At 43.1% G+C, this 27,238-nt stretch overlaps 1 protein-coding gene across 1 annotated transcript in view; it reads right to left on the minus strand.

The window, feature by feature from the left end:
- The window catches only part of TENM2 (teneurin transmembrane protein 2), a 1,222,720-nt gene that overhangs the window by 104,480 nt on the left and 1,091,002 nt on the right, over positions 1 to 27,238 (minus strand). The window contains exon 17 of the mRNA XM_029942895.1: positions 4,764 to 4,910. Coding sequence (XP_029798755.1) covers positions 4,764 to 4,910 — 147 coding nt within the window. The remainder of the gene's footprint in view (positions 1 to 4,763; positions 4,911 to 27,238) is intronic.

Genomic DNA, 27,238 nt, shown 5'->3' on the forward strand with positions numbered 1-27,238 from the left:
GGGTATTCTAGGAGTAGGGGTATGGGCTGTAGGCACTATGACCTTAGGCTGGGCCAGGTCACTCAGTGGAAACCATTATTTAAACAAGTTTTTCTCAAAATGTGGTCTGCAGACCACTTGTATCAGAATCTCTGGGGTGCTTAGCACAAATGAAGATTCCTAGATAGCGTATTTGACTTAATAAATCAGAATCTCAAGGGCAGGGGCCTAGAAATTGAAATGTTTTTTTAATTGTTTTAAATGTCTATTTATTTTTTGAGAGAGAGAGAGACAGACAGACAGAGAGACAAAACGGGAGCAGGGAAGGGGAGACAAAGAATCTGAAGCAGGCTCCAGACTCTGAGCTGTCAGCACAGAGCCCAACACATACTGGAATACACGAACCATGCGATCATGACCTGAGCTGAAGTCTGTCTCTTAACTGACTGAGCCACCCAAGTGCCCCTAGAAATCTAAATTTTAAACAAGCTCTCCAGGGTGGTGTACAATGCTTATTTGGTAAGCACTGGTTAGAACCTCAGTGGTTATGGACTGTGGGAAAATTATTGATTTGGCCCCATCTACATGGATTCAGCATCTATTCTGGAAAATAGCAACAACATCACTACTAATGATGTTAGAACTGGCAGCAGCTAGCACTTGGGGACATTCCATCAGCCAGGCACTTGGCGAAACGTATTACAGATGTTCCCCACTGAAACTTCACATCTACTAACAGAGGCGGTATTATCATGCCTATTTCACAGACAAGAAAAGTGAGACTTTGAGGAGTCCAGTTACTTGCAGAAGTTGGACACAAAGAATGGCCCCTGAGCCTAGGCTTTTAACCATTATGATGTTAGGGTGTTAACTGAGCTACCAGAGAAGTGACAGGAGAAGGAATAAGTCTAATTTTTAGGGCTATGTTCAATTAACAAGGGAAACAGCTCGCTAATGTAGTAAGGAAGGATGTGATGCCAGTGGGACTGTGGACAAGATCAGTTTAGGAAGGGCTTTCTCTTACCCCCTCCACCCCAGGCCTCCACCCACAGACTGGAGACGACATCTGATGGGATTCCATGGGTACTGCAGACAGACTCCCAGGCTAGCTGGAAATGAGGGGAGCTGGGCTCTGCAGAGACAGAGGGCTGGAGCTCCTGACTAAGTTCTGGGTGATAAAAGGGTGTACGGAAAAAGAAGGACCTGTCTTTCCAGGCCAGACAGTCTAACAATGCTTCCCCACCTCGAGGTTCCCACTTTTAGAAGAAATCTACACCCTTTCTCCTATCCTTGGCTGTGATGAACTAAATCTCACACCTCTGTCTTGGTGGTGATAATTAAATATTATCTGCCTGTCACTTGATGCACATGTTGTGTGTATTCTCAGACTTTAATGAGCTAGTATTTGTCTTCTGTAAGCAAAAATATTTCTTTGAGTCTCTTCTTTTTCAAATTGGGGTGAGCAGTTCAAGTGAAGATCTCTCACTATTAAAAAGACAGTCTGCTTGCTGGCATGTGTGTCTGAACTGTTTCTACTTCTTCTTAGGATCAATGGCAGGGAAAGCTTGCCCCTTCAGAGTCAGCCATTGCTTTCCTGAGGTTAAGTTGACGGTCACATGGTTCGGGGGTGTTGGGAGACTTTGAAAGGGATAGGAATAAGAAGGCATGGAACTGCCGCAATCTGTTTTTGTGGGATATTTGAAGGCAGCTTTTTCCAATAGGGCTTCTCATGTAAGCACCACAGAATAGAGAAAACACTTGAGTGAAAATTTTCTCAAGTCTTCTAAGGAAGGCACTTAGCTAGTACCATTCCAGATGCATAGGGGAAAAGTTAATTCATTCCATATAATGAATGTCTTAGGGCAGTGGCTTTCAAAGAGAACATGCATCAGCATTACTTGGAAATTTACTAGAAGTTAAAATTCTTGCATCCCACCCCAAGTCTGTGGAATCAGAAATTCGGGGTGGGGGGAGGCAGGGGAGATTTAGCAATCAGTGTTTAATCAAGCCTTACAGGTGATTTTGCTATAAGCTAAACTTTCAGGACTATTAGTGGCCATAAAGCACCAATGCTTAACTCTCTCCCAGAGGAACCCCGTTTGAAAAAGGCTATTAAGGGCTTCAAATACCCGTATCTATATTGTATTTATATCTCTCAGTTTAAAATAAAAATATCTATCCCTTTAAACTGAGATTTTATTTTTTTAAACGTAGAGTGTTCCCAAATGAAAAAATGATTTGCCTCTTCCAACTCACTTTGGATGAGCACTCTGTTATTTCTGCATTCATGAGGTTCATAACAAATGTGTTCATTGCAGCTGCTCCCCAGGCTGACATTCATGCTCTGTCTGGGTGCCTCCTCTGACCTACTGTCAGGTTCAGAAACCACAAAGCCCTGCTTGAGAACTCCCAAAGCCAAGAGAGAGCCTGGGGCAGAACTCCTTCCCCAACCAAAACAAACAAAAAGGTGATATCATTAGTGTGCTGCAGGATTGGATCTGGAGTTGATGAGGAGCAACTTTAATATTTATCAATAAACAGCAAAGTGCTTAGCACACCTCCTAGGGAAGTAATTAACCATAAAAAGGATACTCTGCACTGAGGAATCTCCTCCAAAAAAAGAATTCAGTTAATTGTGAATTGCTTACACCAGGTGAGAGACAATCCGTGCCTACCTCTCTCACCTGACATAAGCAACTCTGAATTAACTGGGAGTTTCTTTTTATAAACACTGTGCAGAGTCTTTTTTTTTTTTTTTCTTAGTGGCTAATTACTTCCTTGGGAGGTTCACTTTAATAGTTCCCATAACAAGGCCATTATTGTCTTTAGCATAATCACTGCCTCATTTGCTTTTGTGCCTTGCCTTTCAGATGCTCGGCCTCTGCCCACCAGGAGGGACCCTGCACTGTGCCTGTAGTGTAGTCCTCAGACCAGGACCAATCACACCTATTGGGTCTCCTCCAGCTCCACTACTTCAGGAATTTGATTTTCTCCTGGAAAAGGCTGCGATCTGGGAGGGGTAGGGCTGGCTGAGAAGGACGTGGATAGTGCAGGGTGTGCTGGGGAGACTGAGTCCCCCTTCCCGGGGTGCTGCATTCCAGCCATTTGCTATGCTTTCAACTGCTGACGTCTGCAGTGGGGAAGGGCCCCAGGGCAGTGGTTCCTTTCTGGAAGAGGAAGGAGCTGATCTCTCTGTAAGCAACAACTTTGCTAAGATTAATCACCAGGGACCAGAAAAAAAAAATTGAACCTCATCAGGATAGGTAATGTGATTTTGACTCTGTCTTGGAAAAAAAATGTATGGATATACACAGTTATGCCTCACTTCATTCAAAAATGAATTAAAGTGGCTTTTATTTTGGCTCTGTTTCAGAAAGGTAAATGAATGAATGGGTGCTCTGTAAACACATTGGGTCTATAAGCTTTTTTGATTGGTGTACTACTATCATTATATGTATGTTAGCTTATTTACACATTATGTCCATATATAACAGCAATAATATATTATGGAAATTGCAAAGTGTCTGTTAAGAGGATGAGGAACGGAAAAATAGACAAACACTTTCATCCATCCCCCTGATGGATTGCACCCTCTTCTGGACACTACCTAAGCTGACTTTGGGGTCATGAGAAGAGGAGCTGACATTCCCAGAGCACAGGGACTGACAGAGTGGGACTATACACATTCTTATTAAATCAAATAGTTGAATGCATGGATCCTCTTATACCCTGAAACAACTTGCACTCTGAGGGAATTCTGACCAGTTAGTAATTTTGGCGGGAGTGGTTCACACACCTGTACTGATGCTTACGGAGGCTTGCTCCATAATCTTAGGAAATCACATAGCCCCTATGCTACTGCGATTCCATTTAGCCCCAGAATTTTAGCATTCCATCAGGGACTAACACAGGAAGGAAAATTCAGTTCAGAGGTTCAGAATAGGGATTGACAAATTTCCAGTAAAGGGCCAGAGAATAAATATTTTAGACTTTATCAGCCATGTGCTCTCTCCAACTACTCAATGCTGCCTTTGAGGGTGATACATAAACCAGTAGGCATTGCTATCTTCCAATAAAACTTCATAAATGAACACTGATATTTGAATTCCACACAGTTTTCACATGTCTTGAAATACTGTTGTTCTTTAGATTCCCATCCCACCCCCCAACCTTTGAAAATGTAAAAACCAGTTTTCAGCTCATACCATGCCAGGCAATGGATTGGATTTGGCCAACGGACTGTAGTTTGCCAACCACTGGCTGGAAAGTGGGACTTTGGAGTCAGATCTGGGTTTGGGTCCCAGTTTTACTGTTGGTGGTTGACTTATCTTAAAAAGTTACTTAACTGTGGTCTAAGCTTCAGGTTCCTCATTTGTAAAGTAACATCTCAAAGGGCTGTAAGGAGGAAGGGGTTGCTGGGAAGTCTGAGCACAGCATGAAGCACATATTGTGATCATCATCATTGATTTGTTTGTAACTTCCAGCCCTGAAGGGTCAGGCGGGAGTGGGCACCCAAAGGCAGAGCCAGGGCCCCGCCACCTTTCTGCATCAGTGCTACTTGACAACCCAAAGCCAGCATCAAACCCCAGTGCCTTCAGTCTTGTTTCCAGAAGCCCCCACTGGCCCAACATCGCCCGTTCTCGGCTGCATTTGTTTCAGAGGAAATGTTATAACAACATTTGACAATAGTATAGGGGAGGTCTTTCAGGAAAAAATGACTCATGATGGAAGTATACACAATGCTCTGCTCTTGAGGGGCTGGGAATTAGAAGACGCTTGCTCACCTCCCTCATTATCCTTGTTATCAGCACAGGAGGTTTCCATGGCAACGTTGCATCCGGGCCCTCTCCAGCCGGTCTGGCAGACACACTGCCAGCTGTTCTGACCCAGCGTGCATCTCCCGTTGCCGTTGCACAAATCGGGGCAGCCATCTGGTTGGAGAAATGGAGAGGATGAGAAGGAGGGACGTGAGGCCATGCTGGGGTAGCAGGGGAGCCATGCAAAGGGGGAGCAAGGCCGCAGGGCAGCCACTGGGCCAGCCTCAGAGTGGGGCCCGTGCCTGCCTTTGAAAGAGTCAGGGAAGCAGGCAATGCATGCAGTTGCAAGACATAGTAGGGTCCCAGATGCAGGGGATCCCCAATGACACTGACCTGTGTGAAGGGGTCTGAGGCAACCTTCCCAAAGTGGGGAATATTCCAGAAAACTAAACCAGCTCTGAGCTTAAAAGCCTAGGTAGGCTGTTATTTTTAGCCAGTAGCTCAAAGTTGAGGCTACTTCCAAAAAAAATTTTTTTTTTTTTTTAAGAAGTACCTACTGCAGAAGACAGAAAATTCCCTATCAACCCAGGATGGAGGCAATGTGTTCTCCATTTTTCAGAATCTCAAGGATACATTTATATATGGTTATCACAAGCTTCTTATGACCAAGAACTCGATGGGTTGGCTAGGCCATTTTCATATTTTTGTAATATTAAGTTTTAAAGGGGCATTTTAAAAATGCTGGCTGTTTATCACTCAATCTATTTATATGATTTAAAAATACTGCTGAATCTGCAGGCTGTGGAACAAGTGAGTACTCAGTGTCATGAATGGGGAAAAGAGAGCAATGTGCGTGTGCATAGGGAATGAGGTGCTGTTTGAGTAATTCCTATTTCGTGACAATGTTTTCTTTCTTTTCTCATTTTTTTTTCCTGCAGTGGTGCTAATCACTCTAGCACCCCAAAACACTGTACCTACCACTCTTCTAACCTGAGCTTGGGTGCTGGGAGCCTGGGTGAGGGTAGAGGAGGAAGGGTAGCAGGGGGCACTAACAAGGGAGAGGAAAGGCTCCCCCACAGAGCCTTTGTCACCCTTTATAGGATGTGGAGAGCAGCACAGAATGGTAGGATGTCACCACACTCACAAAACCTACTTGCTGACAAGCTTTACTGGATATGTTTTCATTTTTTCTTTAACAGCTTTATTGAGCCATAATTTACATACCATAAAATTCACCTGTTTTAAGTGCACAATGCAGTGACTTCTAGCAAATTTATAGAGTTGTGCAAACTAAGTATGTTCTTTTTACTTCATTTAAATATACCCCAAAAGGCCACTAATTTAATTGTCCCCAGAATGTAACTTCCCTGAATATCTATCTTTAATTCTATCTCCACCTCTGTCACCATATCTATCTTTTTTCTCTATCTAGTTTTAAACCACACAAAGTGTAGGGGGTGGGGTTGGGCTGTTGGGAGCGGATGAAGAGCTTTGCAATGAGGGAGGTAATGGATGTGAAATCATTCTGGCCCAAATCTTCTGAATCAAAAGCATGCATTCCCCCCCTTACTTCTCTCTGCAGAGTTCCACAAGCCTTCAAGTGACATTTTAGCTCTCTTGAGTTCCCCTCAAGCTCAACAAACCTAATCTGTGCATGTGGCAGTGGTGGGAATTGAAAGGACTCCCCCTAGGAAGAGAGGTCCAGAGGGTCTGAAAATGAGTTGAAATTTGCTTATTTAAGGTATCTTACTTTTGAATGCTTGTTCCCTTCCATCCTTTCCAGATAGTGGTATAGGTTAGGACCTGAGAGAACAGGATAAGGAAAAGAGGAGAAATTCTATGGGCGGGGAGTCTCTGTGAGGAAGCTGAGCTGGCTTGGGAGGAGAAACAGGAGACTGTTATCAGAGCTTCATGTTTCCTTTTGCTGTGTAGCCCAGCACTAAACCCAGGATGCAAATGAAGATTAAGTGTCTGCATAGCTCAAGAAAGACTTGCTGGTATCCACACTTATTTTTACAGAGCCCAGACCCAAATTTCCATTCCTTTCCATACCAAGGAGGTGACCATGGAGAACCAGTGACATGCCCTTGTTCATACTGTGCGTATGTTCTGGGAGTGGAAGTCATCCTCAGTTTCAGAGAATTACCACAAACACTTCACAGGAGCAAAATGAAACTCAGTAGGAAAAGCCCAAGGGACATATCAGAGGTTCTCAAGGAAAAGAGTGTATCTCCAACCTCCAGCCACCTCCAGCTTTGCAATTTCTACCAGTAGAGTTTTGGTTGAATGGATCACAGGGAATACACTAAATGACAGACCTAGCAACATTTGCTCAGCACGCCATCTATTATATGTGCTTTGTTATTTAGCCACTTTGAGGTCTCATGCTTTGACTAAAATCACACCCAAAGTCTCAACAGAAGCCTCATTGTGCAGGAAATCCACGTCGACTATATAAAATTTAAATTTGCAAAGAACACTAGCATGTCAGTCAGAGATAGGCACTCAAAATATCTGTGCTCTTAGATTGAAATGAAGCTTTTTTCCCCCTTTCTCTTTCTCTCTTGATTCCCCCCCCCACAACCAACTGAAGTGAGATAAACAGACCACAGTAGCAGGTTTTCTCCACATCATATGAGAAAGATGAAAACATGAACAGTGGGAAGCTGGCAAATCTCTGAGAAGTTTCGGGGTAGCTGGGAATTAATGGACAGCACTTTGCTTTTAGCTTGAAGAGGAAAAAAGTAGCCTTGGCAGGTGCATGGTGTTGCTAGGCAACCCCAAGCTATCCCCAGCACAAGTTCATTCTGCTGCTGGCCTTCTGAGAAGGTGATTCGTTGTGTTTGTAAAGTGCAAAGCCAGCTTCTGCTTAAGGAAAAACAAAATGTAGGAAGTAATTAGTCTGGAGGGCAAATGGGCGTCAGGTGGCAACTTTTCTCTGGAGAGGATTTTATAACTAAAGTTGGAATGGGCTTATGGGCTCATACTTGGGGATCCAAGAGGTCTACCATATGGAGTCTTCTGGCAAGCACTGCTGACTTCCTGGAGTGCCCACCTTTCAGATGACTGATATAGAAGTGCCCACCTTTCAGATCACTGATATAGAATGTGGTATGGGACAGTTTTTGGGTCTTTATGTAGCTAGACAGCTGACTGTCTGGAGACTCCAGGTTCCATTATGACCTTAGGCTAGTGAGGCTTCACTGAGTCTCATTAGTTCCTTTTTCCTCTTTTCGGAGACATTTGGCAAGATCAGGAGACATTTTTAATTATCACAACTTGAGGAGCATGCTACTGATATCTAGTGCATAGAGGTCAGGAGTACCACGTGACATCCTGAAATGCACAGGACAGTCCGCACAACAATACAGCTTTAAATGTCAATAGTGCCAAGGTTGAAAAACCTTATCCTGGACCCTCAACTCCATGAAACCGAAGAGTTCCTTGCTTGCTGGCCTCATGTCAGGCACATTGCAGATGGTTGAATGAATGGTCAGTCAGATTGTGTTGTATCATTTCAGCCTGTCTTATCTATAAACTCTTCTGAGAGTCATGAGAAGACAGTGGGGCCCTCTTCTCAAAGGTCAAAAGAGAACTCTCAAGGCCATCAGTGATATCTCGGGCAGGTTCTTTCAGACTTCCAATGCCTTTGGAAGTGGTGTGGTTTCTAAGACTTCTACATACATAATTTTAGCCACTAAAACAAAAAACAACCCCCCCCCAACAACAATACATCAACACAGTTACCAGGAGGTAGGCAGGCTTTTTGTATTGACAAAAATTAGACCAGATGCAGAAATTTGGGATTAAAAAAACCCCAAGCTTATACTTATATTCTGACATCTCCTAAATCTTTATCTCCAGTCCTCTGAAGTCTATACCTGGACTGCAACTCACATCTCAATATTGCCATCTGTTACTCACAAGCATCTCAAACTCAAGAGAATTCAGCCTCTTTTTCCCCTATCTTCCAAACTTTGATCCACTTATCAATGAATGGCACCTCCATGTACTGCAGTGCCCCAAACTGAAACCTTAGAGTCATTCTTAATACCCTCCCTGTCCTCTACCACTTCTCTCATTGCTTATATCTTATCAACAACCAAGTCCTGCCTGGTTTTTATCTTAGCAATAAGAAGTCCTGCTTGTCCTTCCTCCTAAATATGTCTGGAATCTGCACTTTGTTCCCACCCCTGCTGTCACTGCAATAACCCAAGCCTCCTCATCTTTGCTGTGGACTCTTGTGAAAGCCTCCTAATTGGTCTCCCTGCTTCCAGTCTTTTTGAAAAAAATTTTTTAACATTTATTTATTTTTGAGAGACAGAGAGACAAGAGCATGAGTAGAGGAGGGGCAGAGAGAGAGGGAAACACAGAATCTGAAGCAGGCTCCAGGTTTTGAGCCGTCAGCTCAGAGTCCGATGCGGGGCTTGAAACCACAAACTGTGAGATCATGACCTGAGCCAAAGTCAGATGTTCAACCAACTGAGCCACCCAGGTGCCCCTCCCCTTCGCCTGCTTCCAGTCTTGCACCACCATCCACTTCTCTCCGTTTAGAACACTACTCAAAACACAGCCACAGCTTTCCACTGACCCAAGGAAGAGCCTGAAGTCTTTCACCTGGCTTACAGACCTTTTATGAACTGGTTCTCAAGTCAGCCTGTGTCAGTACCACTTTAGAATTTGGTCAGATCAAAGCTGTTCAGTCTTTCCTTTACTCTTTTCTCATCTACCTAACTTCAACCCATTCTTCAGATCCCTACCCAGAAGTCATGACCAGGAAACTTTTCCAAAGCTCCCAGTACCAGGCTAGCTACACCTGTGATAGTGCTTTGATCTTGCCCTATCCTATCCTCTCCTACTCTACCTTACCCTCGCTTATCCTCCCGCTATCCTGCCTTGCCCTGCCCTTGCCTACCCCACCCTCCTTTATCTTATCCTTCCCTACCCTATCCTACCCTACCCACCACACTGGATTAGAACTGTCTAGCATCTTCTTGATCCTTGCTATCCATCCAGCAGCCACTTCTTAAGACATTTTACTATCATTGTAATAAATGTGTACATAACCAACTATAATTTGAATGGTGCCTCTAAACTTGTGCAGTATACAACTGAACAGCTTCCCTGGGCACTTCTGTTATGAAGTAAATCTGTCAGGGCAGGTGCCATGTCTATCTTGTTTACTCTTGGATTGCTAATACTCAATAAGCAGAGAAATGAATGAATGACCTTTAACTGAACTCAGAATTTCCAACCTCTTTGGCAGAGTGGGAATGGAATTGTTTCCAAGACTATACTACACATGAAATTCCAAACACTAAAACAAGAACCCCCCACAAAAACAAAAACCAAACAACAACAACAACAAACCCTCCAATGACATAGTTACCAGGTAGGCAGGCTTTTTGCCTTAACAAAATGTAGGCATGAGGAAAATAATGTCTAAAGCACAGCAAAAAGGGGAACATAAATGCACTTGAAGAAAGCTATAATTACCATAAAAGGTTTTTCTAAAAAAGCATCAAGGAATGTTCTGGCATGTGCAGCAATTTAGAGGCTAATAGTTTATAAGGGGTATAAGAGGTATGTATTGTATAAGGGGTGTAGAAAGAGAAGAAGGATCTTAACATTCAGCATCTCGCATGCCTTAGAAAAGCACAGAGGACAACACCCTACCCAGATAGAAATGCAAGTGAAAACACAAAACAGGCTGTGTATAAATGAGGACAGATGACAAGAATGCTGGAAAAGTGAGGCATCCCCGTTTGGCTCAAGAGACCATTAGGAGAGCTACTGTACCCTGGAATAAACCCTTATGGAAAGTCTCTGAATCAAGGGGAAAATCTTAGCCTGGTTTGGGTCAGAAAACTCTGAGATTAAAACCTAGATGTGCCTCTTGCTGTCTCTGTGACCCTGAGCTGGTAGTTTCACCTCTTACCCCTGTGGGTAAAACTATGTATCTTACAAATCAACCTTATTTACCGTCTTTCCCAATATAACTTGCATGAAGGCTGGAACTTTCGTCTCTTTTGTACACTGAGATATCTTCAATGTCTAGAAAAACAGTTGGCATATAACAGGTATTAAATGTTTGTTGAATAAGTAACTTAACAGAGGTGATGAAGACACTTTGTACAGATGCCAGAGGGGTGAAATGAAATTATAAAGGTAAAGATTTTAGCATAGAGCTTGGTATACTGTATATGTTCAATAGACAGTAGATCGTGTAGTTCATTTTGATATAGTTGCTAATGCACACATTACAATTAGTGGTAGGCTTTCCTCTGGGGCAAAGTTACAAGTGCAAGCTATTTCTCTGCCTCACCTCCAGGTTAGGAAAAAAACCAAAACAAAACCTAAGTCTATCCTGTTTCAGGTTAAAAAAAACCCCTCCAGTATCCTCAGTGTCTGATTGCATCTAAGAACCTAGCAATGCCAAGTTGGTCTGGGTAAGTGAGGGGAAAACCCACTGAAGCTAAGGGCAATTCTGAGGAGCAGGAGAATTGAAGGTAGAATAAGTGGTGGCTTTTTCTCTTGGACAGAATTGTACTTTGGCATGTTAACTTAATTAGGGAAACTTTCTCTTCCAATTGTTTTAGGTATCACTATTTTCTGAGAGCTGGACGTTGTTGGAATTGAGAAGTACACACTGGAAATATGTAATAGAGTTTTCCATTGGATTCCAGAACTCTCTAGAATTGAAAACAGCTGAGGTGTTGGGGACCATGGATCACCAGGGGTTCAGTGGCCATTTATACTAAACTGCAGTGGCAGACACTCAGAAAATTAATTTGGTGCTTCAAGATACTCTGGGGAAAGCTCCAACTAATTTTAGAAGACTGGCTGCCAATGAAGCATTTTGGTCCCCAGAAAATGGAAGGGCTTGTCCCTCTTGCTCACCTGTGCGAGGAGGAGGGAGCTGTGTAGGGACTCTGTTTATAGGTACAAATTGGCATGGAAACTCAGCCATGAACCTGTAGTTGAATGTCTGCCTCTGCTTTGTTAAGAAGACATGGCAAATCCAGAGACAGATGTTTTTCTCTGTTTCAGCAGCCTCTGTATGTCTTAAAGAGTTTGTGTAGAGGAGCATATGGGGGATGCCGGGTAGGGATGGCTGGGAAGGCCAGTGATCTTTTCCATGGTCCACTGCTCATCTTCTGCTCGTAGGCAGAAATCATACCCCTCCACCCTAGGAGCAACAGAAGCAGCAGAGCCTCTGTGCAACGGGATATAAATTTGGAGTCAGCTGTCTATATTGCATGTTTCCTGGATTCACCTGGATTCTCACTGATCTGCATCATTTCTGTCTTCCCAGGGAAAGGAAGGCAGCAGGCTTAGCCTCAGCCTCAAAGAAAACGGTGAACTTAAAAAAATTTTTTTCCACATTGGAGAGAAAAGGGGAAAGGAAGATACATCTTGTTTTTTACTGTTTCAATGCTTTAAGCTCCTATTATTACATTTGTTTTTCTCAAACCAGTAGAGGATCATGGTGGGAAGGAAACAGTGTTTAGGCAACAGTAACTGGAAACAGCTCTTCTTGGGAGGGGGAAAGCTCCTGTCAATTACTCAGTGAATTCAAGAATGAATCATTATCATGCAGTAGAACCAGAGTATCACACAAGCCTATGCTTCCCTTGGGGGAGCTTGCTTTCTTCCTCTGGAACATCCTCTTTATTCCACTTCACCTATCACAGGAGGATGTCGTGGGCTAGTGCTGGGAAAATATCACCATGTTGCTAAGGTAAAACCAACTGGTACCATGTTGAAATCTGCTGAAAATGTACCAGGGGTTTCTCCAATTGATTAGATGGGAACAATGTTTCTCAAAGTGTGGTCCTGGGACCAGCAGCATCAATGTCACCTGGGAACTTGTTAGAAATACACATTTTTGGGCTTCATCCCAGGCCTCCTGAGTCAGAACCTAAGGGGTGAGACCTGGAAATCTGCATTTTATCAGCCCTGGGTGGGATTCAGTTGTCTGCTCTGTGTGAGAAGCACTGCATTAGGATTAAGTCATGAACCTCTAAAAGAGCCTTAAAGACATTGCACTATCTGGCCCTCTCCATTTCTCCTTCTCAACTCATATCACGTCAGGCTCTGCTCCTTGAGCTTCAGCCACACTGCCTTGGTGGGTTCTAGAACACAGCCTGGATCCTCCTCTTGGACTTCTGCAGCTCCCTCTCCCTAAACAACACTCCTTGCACTCTGGTTAAAGCCATTCATCCTGGGGTTAGCCAGCACACCTTCAGAGGCCTTTGGACTTTCAGCCCAGGGGTCCCCCCCCAACTAGGTGATGTCATGGCACCACCCACTCCTCCTCCTATAGCGCTCCCTGCCTCATCTCACTTCCAATTCATCCTTTGTTTCAAGCAGTGGGTCTCAACCTGGTGCACATTAGTCTTGTCTGAGAGTTCTGAAAAATCTCGATGCTAGGTTGCACCCCAATTAAGTCAAAATCTCTGAGGATAAGACTCTGGCATCAGGTTTTTTGTTTTTTTTTTTTTGAGCTCTTCAAGTGACTCCTGTGTGTGGCTGAGAGTGAAAACCAGTGGTTTAATGCCCATTATCCCAGGAGCCTGTAAGCCTCCTGAGTGCAAAGACTCCGACTCTGTTGTGTATGGCTGTTTTCCCAGTGCCCACCCCAGTGCCTAGCATTAAAGGTATTTGTTGAATGAATGCATAAATAGACTGTGTGTGTGGTGTTTCTGCTGGTTCACTGTGCCCTTGATTCAGCAGCCAGGTAAAAATAAAACCTCCCGCAGTCCACACCCCAAGCCCCTGGCTGGATGGCACTTCTCTAAGCAAAAGAAACAGCTGGTTGCAGCACAGGGTCCAAAACCAAGCTGATGACAGTGGCTGTCGATGAGTGTGGGAGTAGGTCTGTGCCTTTCAACTTGGAAGAAGCTGATGCCTCCTGACTGAAAGAGACAGAATAGAGCACCCAGCGAAGTAGAAGAGAGCACGTTTGTAGATTAAGAGGGTGACAAAAGTCACACAAAGGCAGGGATGACAATAATAAGAAAGTCCAATGGTTTAATTTGGTTCTTGGAGGATAATCAAGTTGTTGTACCTTGTGTTGCTTATTCCCACTGCTGTCCGGCAAATAATGAATGTGGTACCTACCCAGTATGGAAATAGGGACAAAGGCGCGACTTTGATTTCTTATTTGTTATTTTTAACCATCCAATTTCTACACCCACTGAGCATCCTTATAGCCACAGGAGGGTCATAAAAATACAAATAACATCTAGGAGGCCTGTGGGCACGGACTCGTTACTTACTGCAGGGCTGACGGCTCTCTTTTAACTAGTGTAAAAGCAGGCCAGTGATAAATTGCTGTGTATTTGGTTGTTGTTACTGTGTGTAGCACAACTTTAGGAAATATAAGGAAATCATTGAATGTTTGTTTCTTATGGGTGGTAAAAGAGCTAGGCCAAGACTCTATCCCAAGACTATGGGTTTTAAATTCTGGATTTTAAGATGCTTTTAATATAATGACAGCAATAAGAGCAACCCCCCCCCCTCCCGGCCCCTACCCTCCCCCCCTCCCTAGTGTAGAGATTTCTGTGTGCCTGACACTATTTATGTGCCTGGCATGCATTAGCTCATTTCATCGTTATACCTTACAGTGTAGGGACTATTATTATCCCTGTTTCATGGGTGAGGAAATAGAGGCACAGAGGAATGAAGTAACTTGGCCAAAGTTGCAGAGTTGGTTAGTGGTGGAGCCAGGATTTGACACCAGGCAGAGAGACTCTGCAGCCTCTCTTCTCACCCAGAGTGACGAATGGTCCTCATTTACCGAAAACTGCTTTGAGTTTTAGCACTAAAATTCCCAAGTTCAAGGAAACTTCTTAGTCCTAGGCAACCTGGATAACTGATCATTATCAAGGACAGGGAGCGAGCACTGGGCTCTTTTTATTGGTGACCATAGAGGTGGAAGGGAGGGATGGGGCAAGGGGGGGCGGCACCCAAAACATCCTGCTGTCTCCTCAGACCAAAGTCTCAGGTCAGCTCAGTAGTCACAGGACAGAACTCGGGATGTGAGATCAGTGGGCTCTGAATCCAGGCTGCCTGGGTTCAAATCCTGGCTCCACCCCTTGGCTGCATGATCTTGGGCAAAAATGATAACTTCTTCATTCCTAACTTTCTTCATTTGTAAAGCCAGGGCAATAAAAGTATATTTTCCAGAGGGTTGGTGGGGTTTAAAAGAGAAAATACATATCACATGCTTAGCATGATGTATAAATATATGTAAATGCATCTAGTAATATACAAGATGCATAAATTGTAAGTAAATGTACATAGAAAATGTGTCAAAACTGACAGCTATTATTACTGTTGTTGTTTAAAGACACCTCAAATGGTAGCAGAAAGGTCTATGTGGCTCAAGGAATTCTTCCATTTGCACTTGGCAATGAGGAGGGACTGTATGCTATGGTTTAAAACAGGATCAGTACAGTCAGTATAGCAAAGACCCCAGGAAGATGCCCTCCAAAGACTAAAATGGAAACGAGACAAGTGAGGTAATTTCCTAAGAGTTCCGGGAGTAAGATCATCACATAATGGATGTGACATATTATCCAAAGTTGTCCCCTAAAATGTAAGAGGCATGCGAGGTGAAACTGACAGACTGCAGGGAGTAGACATCTCAACCAGGCTCAGAAAAGTATAACAGAGAGGGGTGGTCTGCATGAGGTATGGAAAGGGGGCTATTGAGGGATTTGTGGCAGAGAAATGAGTTGATCTGACTTGAATTTCTAAAGGATTTCTTAGTGCTGGGAGAACAGACTGAGTAGGCTAGAGTCTGAGAGGAGGCCATATGGATAATCTCTGTAAGCCATACTGGTGGTTTGGTGGGGCATGGGTGTGCCCTGCTACTGTGACCCAACATGGCAGGGCTAATTCTATATGTTTTTAGGGTTCCTTACACATCCCTTCAACAGAAAAAACTTGTGGGACAGATGTGGAGCAGAGGATAAAACACACTGCCCATAGAATAGCACGCTGGATGATATGATTAAATTAAGAGTGCTGATTAAACTCTTGAGGTGGGAATCAGCAAATAAACAAGGTTGAAGAGGCTGGATTTTGTGCTGATTCTGTCCTTCTCTCCATGTTGCTTTTCCATATTAAAGGCAACATGTAGAAGTGAAGAGAAAGGGTAGCATGGGTGAAGAGGAGAGCAGAGAACCACAAAGTCACCCAGGCTTTCTCCTCAGGTTTAGGGCTGCCCATGGAACATGGGACAGCTCCAGCAAATGACCTCCCTGACTTCCTTGATGTAATGACTTCAGACCAAGAGGCTGCCTTCAGTCTTCCAGCTTCATCTAGTTCTTCCTGGCAACAGAGCTTCCGCGGGCCAGCCCCAAACATCCTCCCAGGTTACTGTAGCTGAGATTCTTATCCCTTTGCATTCTGTTTATCCCTATAGATCAGCTTGACACATCTGAATTGCAGCATTCAAACATACTTAACAAGCTCTATGTATGTATGTATGTATCTATCCATCCATCCATCTATCCATCATCTATCAATGATCCATTTCTGTATATACATATATACATATATTTGTACTTATTAATCTGTCAAGACTTCCTTACAAATTAGTCCCTCCACATCCTCTGAAGACTTGTTCTCAAAACATTATGTATCAAATGACCTCATACAGTAACTGTATTTTATCTTGTCTTATGTTACCTTCTACCTGTACAGAAACACCAAAAACATTTCAATCTCTCCTTTGCTTCTTCACCTTCTTTTCTTTCCTCTGGCTGAAATGGCATCTCCTAGCCCCACCCTTGTTCATTAATCCAGCACCTTCTATCATTCACTCCTTCTCATCCTTGTGACCCAAGTAACCCTGAATCATGATCTTTTCCTCTTCTTTGAAACTCTATATGCATGTATTGTTTTAGTCCTTAACACAGTTTTTAGGTGACCATGGACTTGGGGAGAAGTCACTGGTTGTTACAAGTTCTTTATAAATTTTGCAACAAGTCTCAATCAGGAGGTACATGTATGTGTGGCACAGTAGGAAAAATAAGTAGGTTTTTGTTTTCTGAAAAAATATAGAATTCTAAAAATCTGGCCTATGCTATTGTTAGGTGCTATTCTTCCATTTTGCATAATGAATGTGCCCTTAGGAAGGCAAGAGAGAGAGCTTCCTCTTGGAAATCTTCTCATTTGCAGAGAAACAAAAATCCCTCCTTTCAAATGTATTTCAAACATGGAAAACAACAGCATGTTTCTGTTAAGTCACATTTTAGCTAAATGGATAATTGAATGGTGAATGGGACCTGCTACTCAGCTGCTAACCTGCAGAGCTCACACACACACACGCATGCGCGCGCACACACACACACACACACACACACACACACACTCCCAAATTGCAGCAGAGCAATCCCCAGGAGGCAGAAAGCATGACTGATTTTTCCAATAAAGCTGAAAAATCGATAACCCTTGTAGAAGGAATGCTCGCATCTCTAAGCACCTCAGAATTTCATCTCCCTCTGCTATCCCTCCCCAACAAGCTTCTTTCTCTGCCCTGGCACATGTCACTAAGTCCATACCACCAGGATTTAGCCTGAGTTCTATTCCAGTTCTACTGAACGTACCTCTTAGAGAGGCCCTGCAATGCATCTTGATTTAGAGATGCTTGGGTTTTATATGGCTCTGGGAAATGTTGTTTAGCTTTTCTGGAGCTCCAATAAGTTCTGATGTATGGCCGTGCATGCCTGCATGATTAATGGCACATGCAAGGACTTGGAGCCTTCAGAGGTCACCCTGTGTGTACTGAATAATACAGCGCAGATCCAAAAATACCCTTGGATGAGAATCATGGCTCCTCACAAATTAAATGGCATTGCTTGCTTTAGTTGACATTGCCTGAGACTTGGTGCCTCTCACTGACTGCACTTCTAAGAAAAGTCACCTCCCCCAAACAGACATTTCTAAGATAAAAGGGAAATCATTTTGGTTTCTTGGCTAGTTCTCTGTCAAGTATCAGAGGTACCAGGATTAGTAAGAAAGCTGATATACTAGACTCTGACAGGACGTCCAAGTCCATGGTAGCCAGGCCATGGTATGAAGCAAATTAAGCATCTGTGCAAAATATGCTATGGTGTGCAATGCTGTGGTTGAGAATTTAAATGCACCAAAGTCAAGAGATTCGAAATGATGGTTCCCACAGCAACTATAACTCAGTTCTCTGGTGAATATAAAATTAACTTTATTGCAAAACATGCTGTTCAATTTACGCCTTAATATAGTCATGGCAGAGTTACAGTTGCTGTGAGAACGCTAACTCTGAATTGTTTTGAATAATTAATTTAATGAAAAGTTGGTGGAAATGTGAACTCTGATAGAAAGTCAACTTAAATTTAGTGAAGTTGGCCAATTATGTCTATGCTGAGGGGTGATGATTCATTTTGGGAATCTGAAATAACTTGGTGCACTCTTTGGCCTGGAGGGCACTTATAAAGCGGAGAACCCCAAAATACACTAACGGGGATTGTACTCCAAACCTGAAGAAACACTCCTGATGGTGGGGATTTTACCAATAGATGAGGGTGCCTCCTTGGTGCCCATATACTCTGATTTCACTGCTGGCCTCCTAAGTAAAACTCCTGCCACAACTCCCTGGGGCCAAAGCAGGTGATCTAAAGAGTAAATGGTTACACTTGGGCTCTGTCACGTAAATGGAGGATTAGAGCTCAGGTCCCCTTGTCACTGCCAGTTAAGACTTAGGCCAATTGCTTTCCCTTGCTGAGCCCGTTTTGTTTTCTCACCTGGAGGATGATGAGGACAAGTTCCACCTTAAAAAATGTATATGAGGATTAAATGTGAGAAGGTATGTTAAGAATTTAGCACTGGGGCTGGCAATTTTATGGCCAGTACTCAATAACTGCTAGCTGTTATTATCTGAAAAGGGAATTCAGTAGATCAGTAAACTCCAAACATATGCAAAGCCAATTCTTTGGCCTGTCTTGTTATTTCCTTCCAAACTGATTTGATAGAATCCTGAACCAGCGGGCAGGGGGGTGATAAAGACAGAAGCATGAGCTGGCAGGAAGATTCATAAGCAGGGGTTTGTCTTCAGTAAAGATACTGAGAGCACTTCTTTTGAAGTTCTGGAAACAAACCAATCTATCATCCCTTCTACCAGATGCAAATTTCTCCTTTTTTTCCCCACATCATCTCCTTCCCCACAAACCATTTCAGATCTTTTCCTCCTAATTCCTCTCCTCATCATGAAATTTAAATGTCATAGATACACTCTATACGTGTTTATTTATCGCATATATGTTGTGTTTTATACATGAAAAGGGTAAGAGTTTTTCATGCTCTACCACTCAGGAGAAACCCTTCCTTTATTTGGTCATTTCCTTTGCTATTCCTTCTTCAAATCTAGCTCTTGACTTGTGGCAAATGGGCTATTTCACTCACGGTGGCTTCTCACTACATCCTTCCCAACTATTCTCTTTTTCTTTCTCTTAAATGACTCGGGAGAGTCACGCCCAGAGAATCGCAAGCCAGCCAGCACTCGTTGAGCACCTGAGGTATTCCTGTTCCAAGGCAGGGGATAATTTAGGTTCTTTCTGGATATGATGTTTTGCTGCTGAGTGCCAGGGTTGGCCAAACCAAAGGAATTGTCTTTGCCAGAGATCATCTTTCTTGGGAGGCACTGTCAGGGTTTTAACAGAAAGGGGCAAAGCCACAGCCTGGGAGAAAAAAACAAATGAAAAGGAATCCCCGGCAGCAATGTGCATTCCTAGCTTCTGATCCCATTCCCGGCTTCGTTTTAACTACCTTATGTATCAGCCTCATGCTATTTTCAGGGCCTCTACCTCCTTCCCTCAAAGTCTTGGCTTGTGGCTTTTTACCTCACTGTGATCAGTATCAGTAACATTTTAATGTCTCCTACAAGACATGATTTTATAACACTGCAATTGTTTGCTTTTACTGCTCAGAAAATATTTTGCTCAGAAAATATTTTAAAGCTGCATTAGTTAGTGTAACCCCATCTCACCAGTGATGGAAGCAGAAACTTAAATTTCAAGGTAGAGCTGTCCTGGTATGTGGAGATGAATCAGATGCAACATTAAAGTGACTTGCTGGTCTGGCCAGGTACTTAGCTAAACCTGGAACTTCACCTTGGCTTCTGAAACCTGAGAATGGCTGTGAGTGGAAACTGCAATGGCTAAACTTTCTGTTGATGTAGGAGTTTGCTCACTTGAGATTCCCTGAGTTCCCCTGTTTGCCTTTAGGAGTCAGTTTCACCCAAAGTCCAGTTCAGCCAGGTGGGCTTAACTTAGCTGGCAGACCCTCCCATGAGGATCACCTGCTCTGGCATTTTGTACACTGTACAACAGGCTTTACTGGATTTGGCAGCATTGAGAATGCCAGGGGCCTCCCTTTTTTGAACTTCTAGAATATCACGTTGGGGCTATTATGACAGAGATAACCCCAACATGATGCCCTTTTAACTCCCAAGAATTACTATTTGTGTGTCTATGTGAAAACTACAAATGATGATTTGTCTGAGTGATTCTTTGAGAGGCATGATGAAGGAATATAAGGAGAAGACTCGGCTGATCTTTGAAAACTTCTATTCTGAATAGTCAAATGAAAAGCAAAAGTTGATTCCTCCCAAGGCAGCAAAAAAGCTACCTTTTTATATAGTCAGGTATAAAGAAGTACATACCTGAGTATATAAAGAGATGGTTTTTTAAATCTATATACTTAGAAAAATATTCAGTATTGATTTTGATCTATTGGGACAAGCCAAAACAGACTGGCTGATTCTCCATGTTCAATCAGTTGCACTTCTGACTGGATCAAGGAGAGATTTCTAGGGGTTTTCCATGGTATCTTTAAAGTTCTCATTCTCAGAAAAGGCAGTTTTATTGGACTCTAGCAAAGAGCGTCCTGATTTGTGGGATCAGATGCGAAGCTGGTGGGTATGGACAGCCTTCGAAGCTCCAGTGTCAATAAGTCTAGTTAGCTCTTTGGCACATGCATTTACAATGGCCAGGCGTTTCTCTGGGTTTGCATCTGCCTCTGAAGGACATTTACGGCATGCTCGCATGCAGAGAATGTGAATGATTGTAGTAGAACATCATGCTGGGAACTATTCCCAGGAATCAGTAGCCTGATCTGAGACAATTTGGAAGGAAGAGCAAGGCAATCTAGAAAACAGAGGATACTTGTGCTCTGCTGTCCTGGGAAAAAGATCAACAGGCTTACACTGCTGTACTGGAGTCTTCTCTCTGCGTCATGCCTGCAAAGCCCAAGGAATTCCCCTGAGTAGAGCAGGACACAGAGCATATATGCCCATAAAGCAGAGGAAAAGGGAGAGGACAGGGGGTGGTATAGCAGAGCCCTTGAACTCAGTCTAGAGGGGAAAATGACTGTAGTGGAGCTCCAATCACTCCTGGTCAATAGGACTTTCTTGGGTGTTCTACCCATGGCAACTCAGAGAACATCTTTGTTTCTGGCCCTTTAGTGCATTGCTCTGGCTTCTATTCCTGTTTTCCACAGGCACTCCCATTAGTTAATTCACTGTGGCCAAGGAGAGGATGCATATGTCAGCTCCATAAGGGAAAGGCATCGCCTTCAAAGTTGTAATTCTATCTGCTTAAGGAAGAGAAAGGAGATAGGGCCCTGAGCAGCATGAATTTTTGGGCACTATTAGTAAAATACAGATATCCAGAGTCTTGCAGAAACCTATTTGGAGTTTCTAGGTTGTGAGCATTTGCCAAGGTAGCATTTCAGAGCATGGCATCACACCAATGACCAATGCAGAGACGTGTTGTAATGGGTGCAGATGAACCATGCTAGGCCTGCCGAGAAGTCAGATGGGCACACACACATGCATGCACACACAGACATGTACACACTCACACGCACGACAGGAATTAGTCACTGGCTTAGTTCGCTCATATATATTGTTGAGATCTGGGGCTTAGCTGTCAACTGGAGCAGATGGAACGGAGATAAGCCAAAAAGGGCAGCAGAGGAGGCAGTAATGGGAAAACTTGTCTGTGCTTCTTGAATCCTGTAATTTGCCAATTGTGTAGACCATGGATTTAAACCAATGAGTCAACCTAGCTGCCTGTGTAAAATACTTTCTAATGCTGCTCACTCTCTGTTTTGGGAGCAGTAGCTACCTGCTTGCCTCACAGGCTTATTGTGAGGTTGACTGAAGCAACACAAAGTCTTTTGAGCTCCTTGGAGAAAATTCACTTTGTAAGTGCAAAGTATCACCATTATACCCTGGCAGTGACACTCCCACCAGCAAAAACCAGTTACTAGGAGAGTTGGGGCATCAAAGAAAAGAAGCCAAATCTGTCCCAGTCTCATTCCAGGCAAATGATGTTCCCTAACTCAGTACTAATCTTGCACTGGAACTTAGTGTCAGTGGCCACAGATGGGTGATCCATTTGGCCCCCAGACCTGCCTGAATGGCTTATAGCTTTTCAACAAATTTTGAATTGCTTGCCAACATTTGAAAACTAGGAGAGTATGCATAACAATCCTGATATCTGGCTTCTATTGAAAAATTGGAAAATTTGGTAAAACTAGGTTTGCATTTCTATATGGCAACATTCAGCGGAAGGTGGGTCATGTCTGTCCTCCACAGAAGTGGCATTCACTCTCCAGCTTATTACCATTCCCTGATATCTTACACACTTTTCAGTGCACTCATGCATGTTTTTTTTTTTTTTTTTTTTTTTTTTTAAGGAAAGGCAGACGGCCACATGCAGTGCCTCATTTGGATGTGTCTGGAGTCTTGGAAGCCTGACCACCTTATGTTCTCCTACAAATGGAGATTCCAGTAGGGGAGTGTGGCTACTGTTATATTCTTGACCCAAGAATGATCCTCTTCTATTGGGGAAGGTCATTCTCTCTGACAAAGCATGCAGCTTTGGGAGGATGCCATGGAGTATTGAGGGAGGAAGGGGATACCCACCTAGCCAGCCAGATCAGCTGAATCAACCCTGGCATCAATGGGGTGACAGTTGTCACAGCCAGATTGCCCTCACATCTACGTACATTGTTCTTGGCTCATCCACATAGGAGTATTTGAATTTACAACTCTTTCTAAGGATTCCTCCCTCCCTTCCCTTCCCATAGTCACTGAAGATACTGAATTCATAGTGCCATCATCATACCAACTCCCCCAACAGAGGAAAAGCCTGCCAACCAGCTCCTGCCAGGGGAAAAGGAAAGAGAATTTGGTTTATCTCATGTCTTCCCTTGCCAGTAATTCCACCTTAAAACCTCAAGGTTTTCTTACTTACAGATGTCCAAGCAATAATCCAACTAAATTAGATTATAAGCATTGGAAGGTTTTGATAATAAATAAAAATATAGATATAGCTAAGAGAAGATGAGATTTAATTAATGAGTGTTATTTAACAGAATAAGTTGTGCTATATATGGAGGATTAAAAGATAAAAACAGATAGGAGGGAAAATCAAATTTTAATGAGTTGCCATCTTCATTTGATTTAACTAAATTTCTTCCACTGTTGAAAATATTAACACTTATGAGGGAGACATTTGTGTGTATCCATGCAGTTTGATACCTGACTGCTTTCTTTTATGTAATTATATTGTGTTACAAATGAATTTAAACTACCAATGGAAGTTTAAGGCTTCCATCTTTACATTGCTCTCCTTTGGAAGCTGTTAGCAAGAAACAGTGTTCTAAAGAAACAAAAAACAACTGGCAGAAACACCAGAAAGGGTGTCTTGGGTTAGAAAACAGCAAAGTCTCCTGTGGGCCAAAAGACAGCTGAGGTCTCAAGTTCCCAGGACTCCTACCAGCCTCTGTGCCAATCACTTCTTTTTTACCCCGTCAGTTCAGGGACTCACCCAGGGGAAGCTTATGTTGCACCCAGCACACATTAGGTGCTCAATAGATGCTTCATGAATGAATGAACCAATGAATGAATAAGTACAGTTGTTATTGCTCAGCTGGAACCAGATAGAGGAGGTGTGGACCTCAGACCTCCATCCTATGTGGCATAGGATGATACACATGTGGCTGTCTTCTTTATGTTTGGTACAGTCATGTTCCTGCAACCAGCAGTCAGATTCTTACTACAAGGTTTCTCTATTTCTCCCTGCTTTGCTCTTGGTCCCTGTGTTCTCTTTTTCTTACAGGCATGGAATCCACATGCCCCAGTGAGCCTCTCTGGTGGGGCCAGACATTTGGACTAACACAGGATGTTTAGCGCCCTGGCCTCTCTTTTTTGGCATTCTGGGCCCCATGTGTGGCTGTGTGCCATCACTCCTTCTTTTCATAAATGTCCACTCCACCAACATGCATTTAGGAAACTCCAGTAAGGGCATGAAGGTGTGGTGTTGATGATTTTTAAACTAACACTTATGGAGCATCAAGCACTGTGTTAAACGCTTCACTGGTAAGTGAAGTGCTCCCCAAAGTAGGACTATGTATTACTATTCCCAGTTTCCCGTTGGGAAAAATGGAGGCACTGAAGATACAGAACTTGCCAAAGATCACACAACTTGCGGTGGATGGGGGCTGAACTTGAAATCAAATCTGTTTGATTCTAAAGCTCATGCATCTAATTCCTTTGCTACATAATTCCCCTTACTAGCCCAACCCTAAGAAAGCATACACAATAAGTATAATAGTAAAGCACTAACAGTGAGTGTTAATAGTTAGCAAGGAGGGAAGATGTTACATTCTACAAACACAGGAGATGTTGGGAGTTTGGAGTGGGTGTTGATGTGTATTATGTCTTTCAAGCTGTTTAATTCTGGGTAGACTAGTTTCTTTGCTAGGCTTCTGGATGATATGATAACATTTCCTGTATCAGACCCCCAGAGAACAGGTCTGTAAGTGAGTGCATACAGATCTTTCTTGGTCCCATTAAATGGAAATAAAAAGTTAAATTAGTTCATATTCAGAGTCTGGTGAGAAGCCGATAGCAACATGCTTAAGGGACCCAACTCAACTTGCCTGCATTCCTTGGACTAATAGGAAAAAGCTCATTTCTCTTACCACCTCTAATATCTTCTTCAATCTCTCTCCCTATTCATGGGAATTGCTATCATCAGTGACATTTGGGCTTCCTGGGCTCACATACACCTAATGTAGAGAAACAATCTCACTGCCTATTGCCAGGATGCTCTCTGCAAAGCAGAAGCCACTGCCTTGAGTTTTGTGTCATTAGAGAGCGTATGTTTCAGTGCAGTGGCGTGACCGGTGATTGACAGCTTGCTAACTTGTTGGAATGAAATCAGGTACAAACGTTTCCTCTGTGCTTCTGAGGTGGTTATTTTATAATCTCCAGGAGCCCCCACCCCCTGGCATTGTTTCTAGACAACTAGACAGGGCTGTCTGGCAATCCCTATTGAAGTTCAAGCATAATTTTAAAAATAAAGAAATGCAATTCACACTTATCAGAGCCTATCGCTCTGCTTACAGCTCCAGACAGATGACCCTTCTGAGCCAAGTTCTAACCAACTTCACTGCTAATTTGACCAGGTGCTGCTGCAGCTAAATTTGGAAACTGTGGGCCAGGATTCTCAGCAATTTAAATCCCTATAGATAGCAGTTTTGTGGGACTTTTTGTCTCTAGAACATCAGTTAATCCCTCCTTTCTCTGGAGTCTGGTGGGATGTTTTTTGTAATGTATAGTTTGTGCTTGTGTGGTGTTGGGGGTCACAGACAATTAGAGTGAGCTGCCCTAAAGAGCCATGCCAGAAACTGCTGGAAACCTGGAGTCTAAGGGATATAGAATCAGATGCCTCTCCACTCCTTTTGCAATATAACTCGTATGAGGATGGGAGATCACAGGGGCTTTTTAACTTGCACTTGAGCTGGCTGAAAATGGAAGCAACCCTAAATCTAAATGAGAAGAACAAGGATATTTTCTCAAAAAGTTGGTTGTGTAGACAATTGGGATCCTAACTGATCTGAATTGGAATTTAGAGGCTGAGTGTGTTTGAAGAATGTATGAACCTCTCTTCCCTGCCCAGGCCTATGAAAGGTGTCTGAGGTGAGGGAAGGTGAGGAAGCAAAAAGGATCCTGTGATGCCTTTTCTATAGTCCAGCTGTGGGACAAAACCCTGATGGGTGAGAGATGCGCTAGAGGCAAAAAATGAACAGCTGTTTTCTCAAAGGAATTTGAAACCAGCTGATAAAGATCCCCAGTGTGGTGGAGTGTGGTATAAACACAGCAGAGCTTTAACTGAGTGGGCACTAAAAGATGGCAAACCTCTGGCAGTAGGAGAAATACTGTGGCCCCCCCTAAAGTGAATTCTGTAAGCAGCAGGTCTCCACGAGGGGACCAAGCCTGAGGAATCCGAATGTGCTGAACATGAGCATGTGAGACTTCCTTGGAAACTTCTAGGAATGTCTGCGATGAGAGTGGGGGGTGAGCTTTCTAGTTGGAGAGATGAGACAGACTTGTAGGACTCAGGGTGATTTGGGCTCCATCAGTCTTGGAGTAGAACCTATGCCAGGCTAGATCGTGTCCCTGTTCTATTTTAGGAATGTCTTGTGTCACCTATCCATCTCATTTTGACTACCATCCCACCTCACTTGGAAAATTATAAAAACTTCCGCTAAATTTATCTCCTTACTTGACCCTTGTTGGCCAGGAGTTGTCAAATACATCTTCACTGATCTGGGAACAGAAAGTGAGTTATACCACCATGGACTATAGAATGAGGTCGCTTGTGGAGAATCCTGTGGTGCAAGTTATGGGAAAAGACTGAGAAGGCTCTTTAAGGATCTTAATAATAAAAACAACCACTTGCTAGTGGCTTTTAATTACTTTGCAGATGTTTCCTCCTATCTATCACTTAGGACCAAACAGGCCTACCCCTTATTGATTACAATGAAAATATGCTTTTAAAAACAAACGCTTTGTTTAAAACTAGGGATATTTTTTTAATTAGAGGAGAGATTAGCTAAATGCATTTTCTCTTGTAATTTAATCCATTCTAATTATCCTGAGAATGTTTATGATAAAATACTTAACTTTCTCCTAGTTGCTATTTTGTGTGGTTTCTTTCTTTATTACCCATGAAGGGAAAAGCTCAGAGGCGGTCAATGGTACGGTGGCCTTCTGTGGGTCTACTTATAATGATGCATTCAAATGCATGATGAAAAGGATGAAGAGGAAATCAATAAACCCTGACTGTGGAGGTTTTTTGAAATGCTGGTACCCTGTTTTCCAAAGGCAATAAAGACAAGACTTTTAAAAAGAGCTCGTGAAATAGAGTGCTATGAAAGAAGTGTTTGGTATAAGATTGAACCCTATTAGGAAGGCAACTTGGGAGGAAATGCAAAATCTGTTTCTTACATAAACATCTGGGATACTCTGTATGGCTTCTGATAACCCAGGAGATGAGCAAGGAATTACAAAGAATCCCCAGATGTTACCCATGGGTGTTGCTCCAAGGAGTCATGCAATTGCAGTGCGGGAGGAATGAGTGTAATCGTGCAGTTCATGG

This window comes from Suricata suricatta, chromosome 6, assembly GCF_006229205.1.
Source record: "Suricata suricatta isolate VVHF042 chromosome 6, meerkat_22Aug2017_6uvM2_HiC, whole genome shotgun sequence".
NCBI lineage: Eukaryota > Metazoa > Chordata > Mammalia > Carnivora > Herpestidae > Suricata > Suricata suricatta.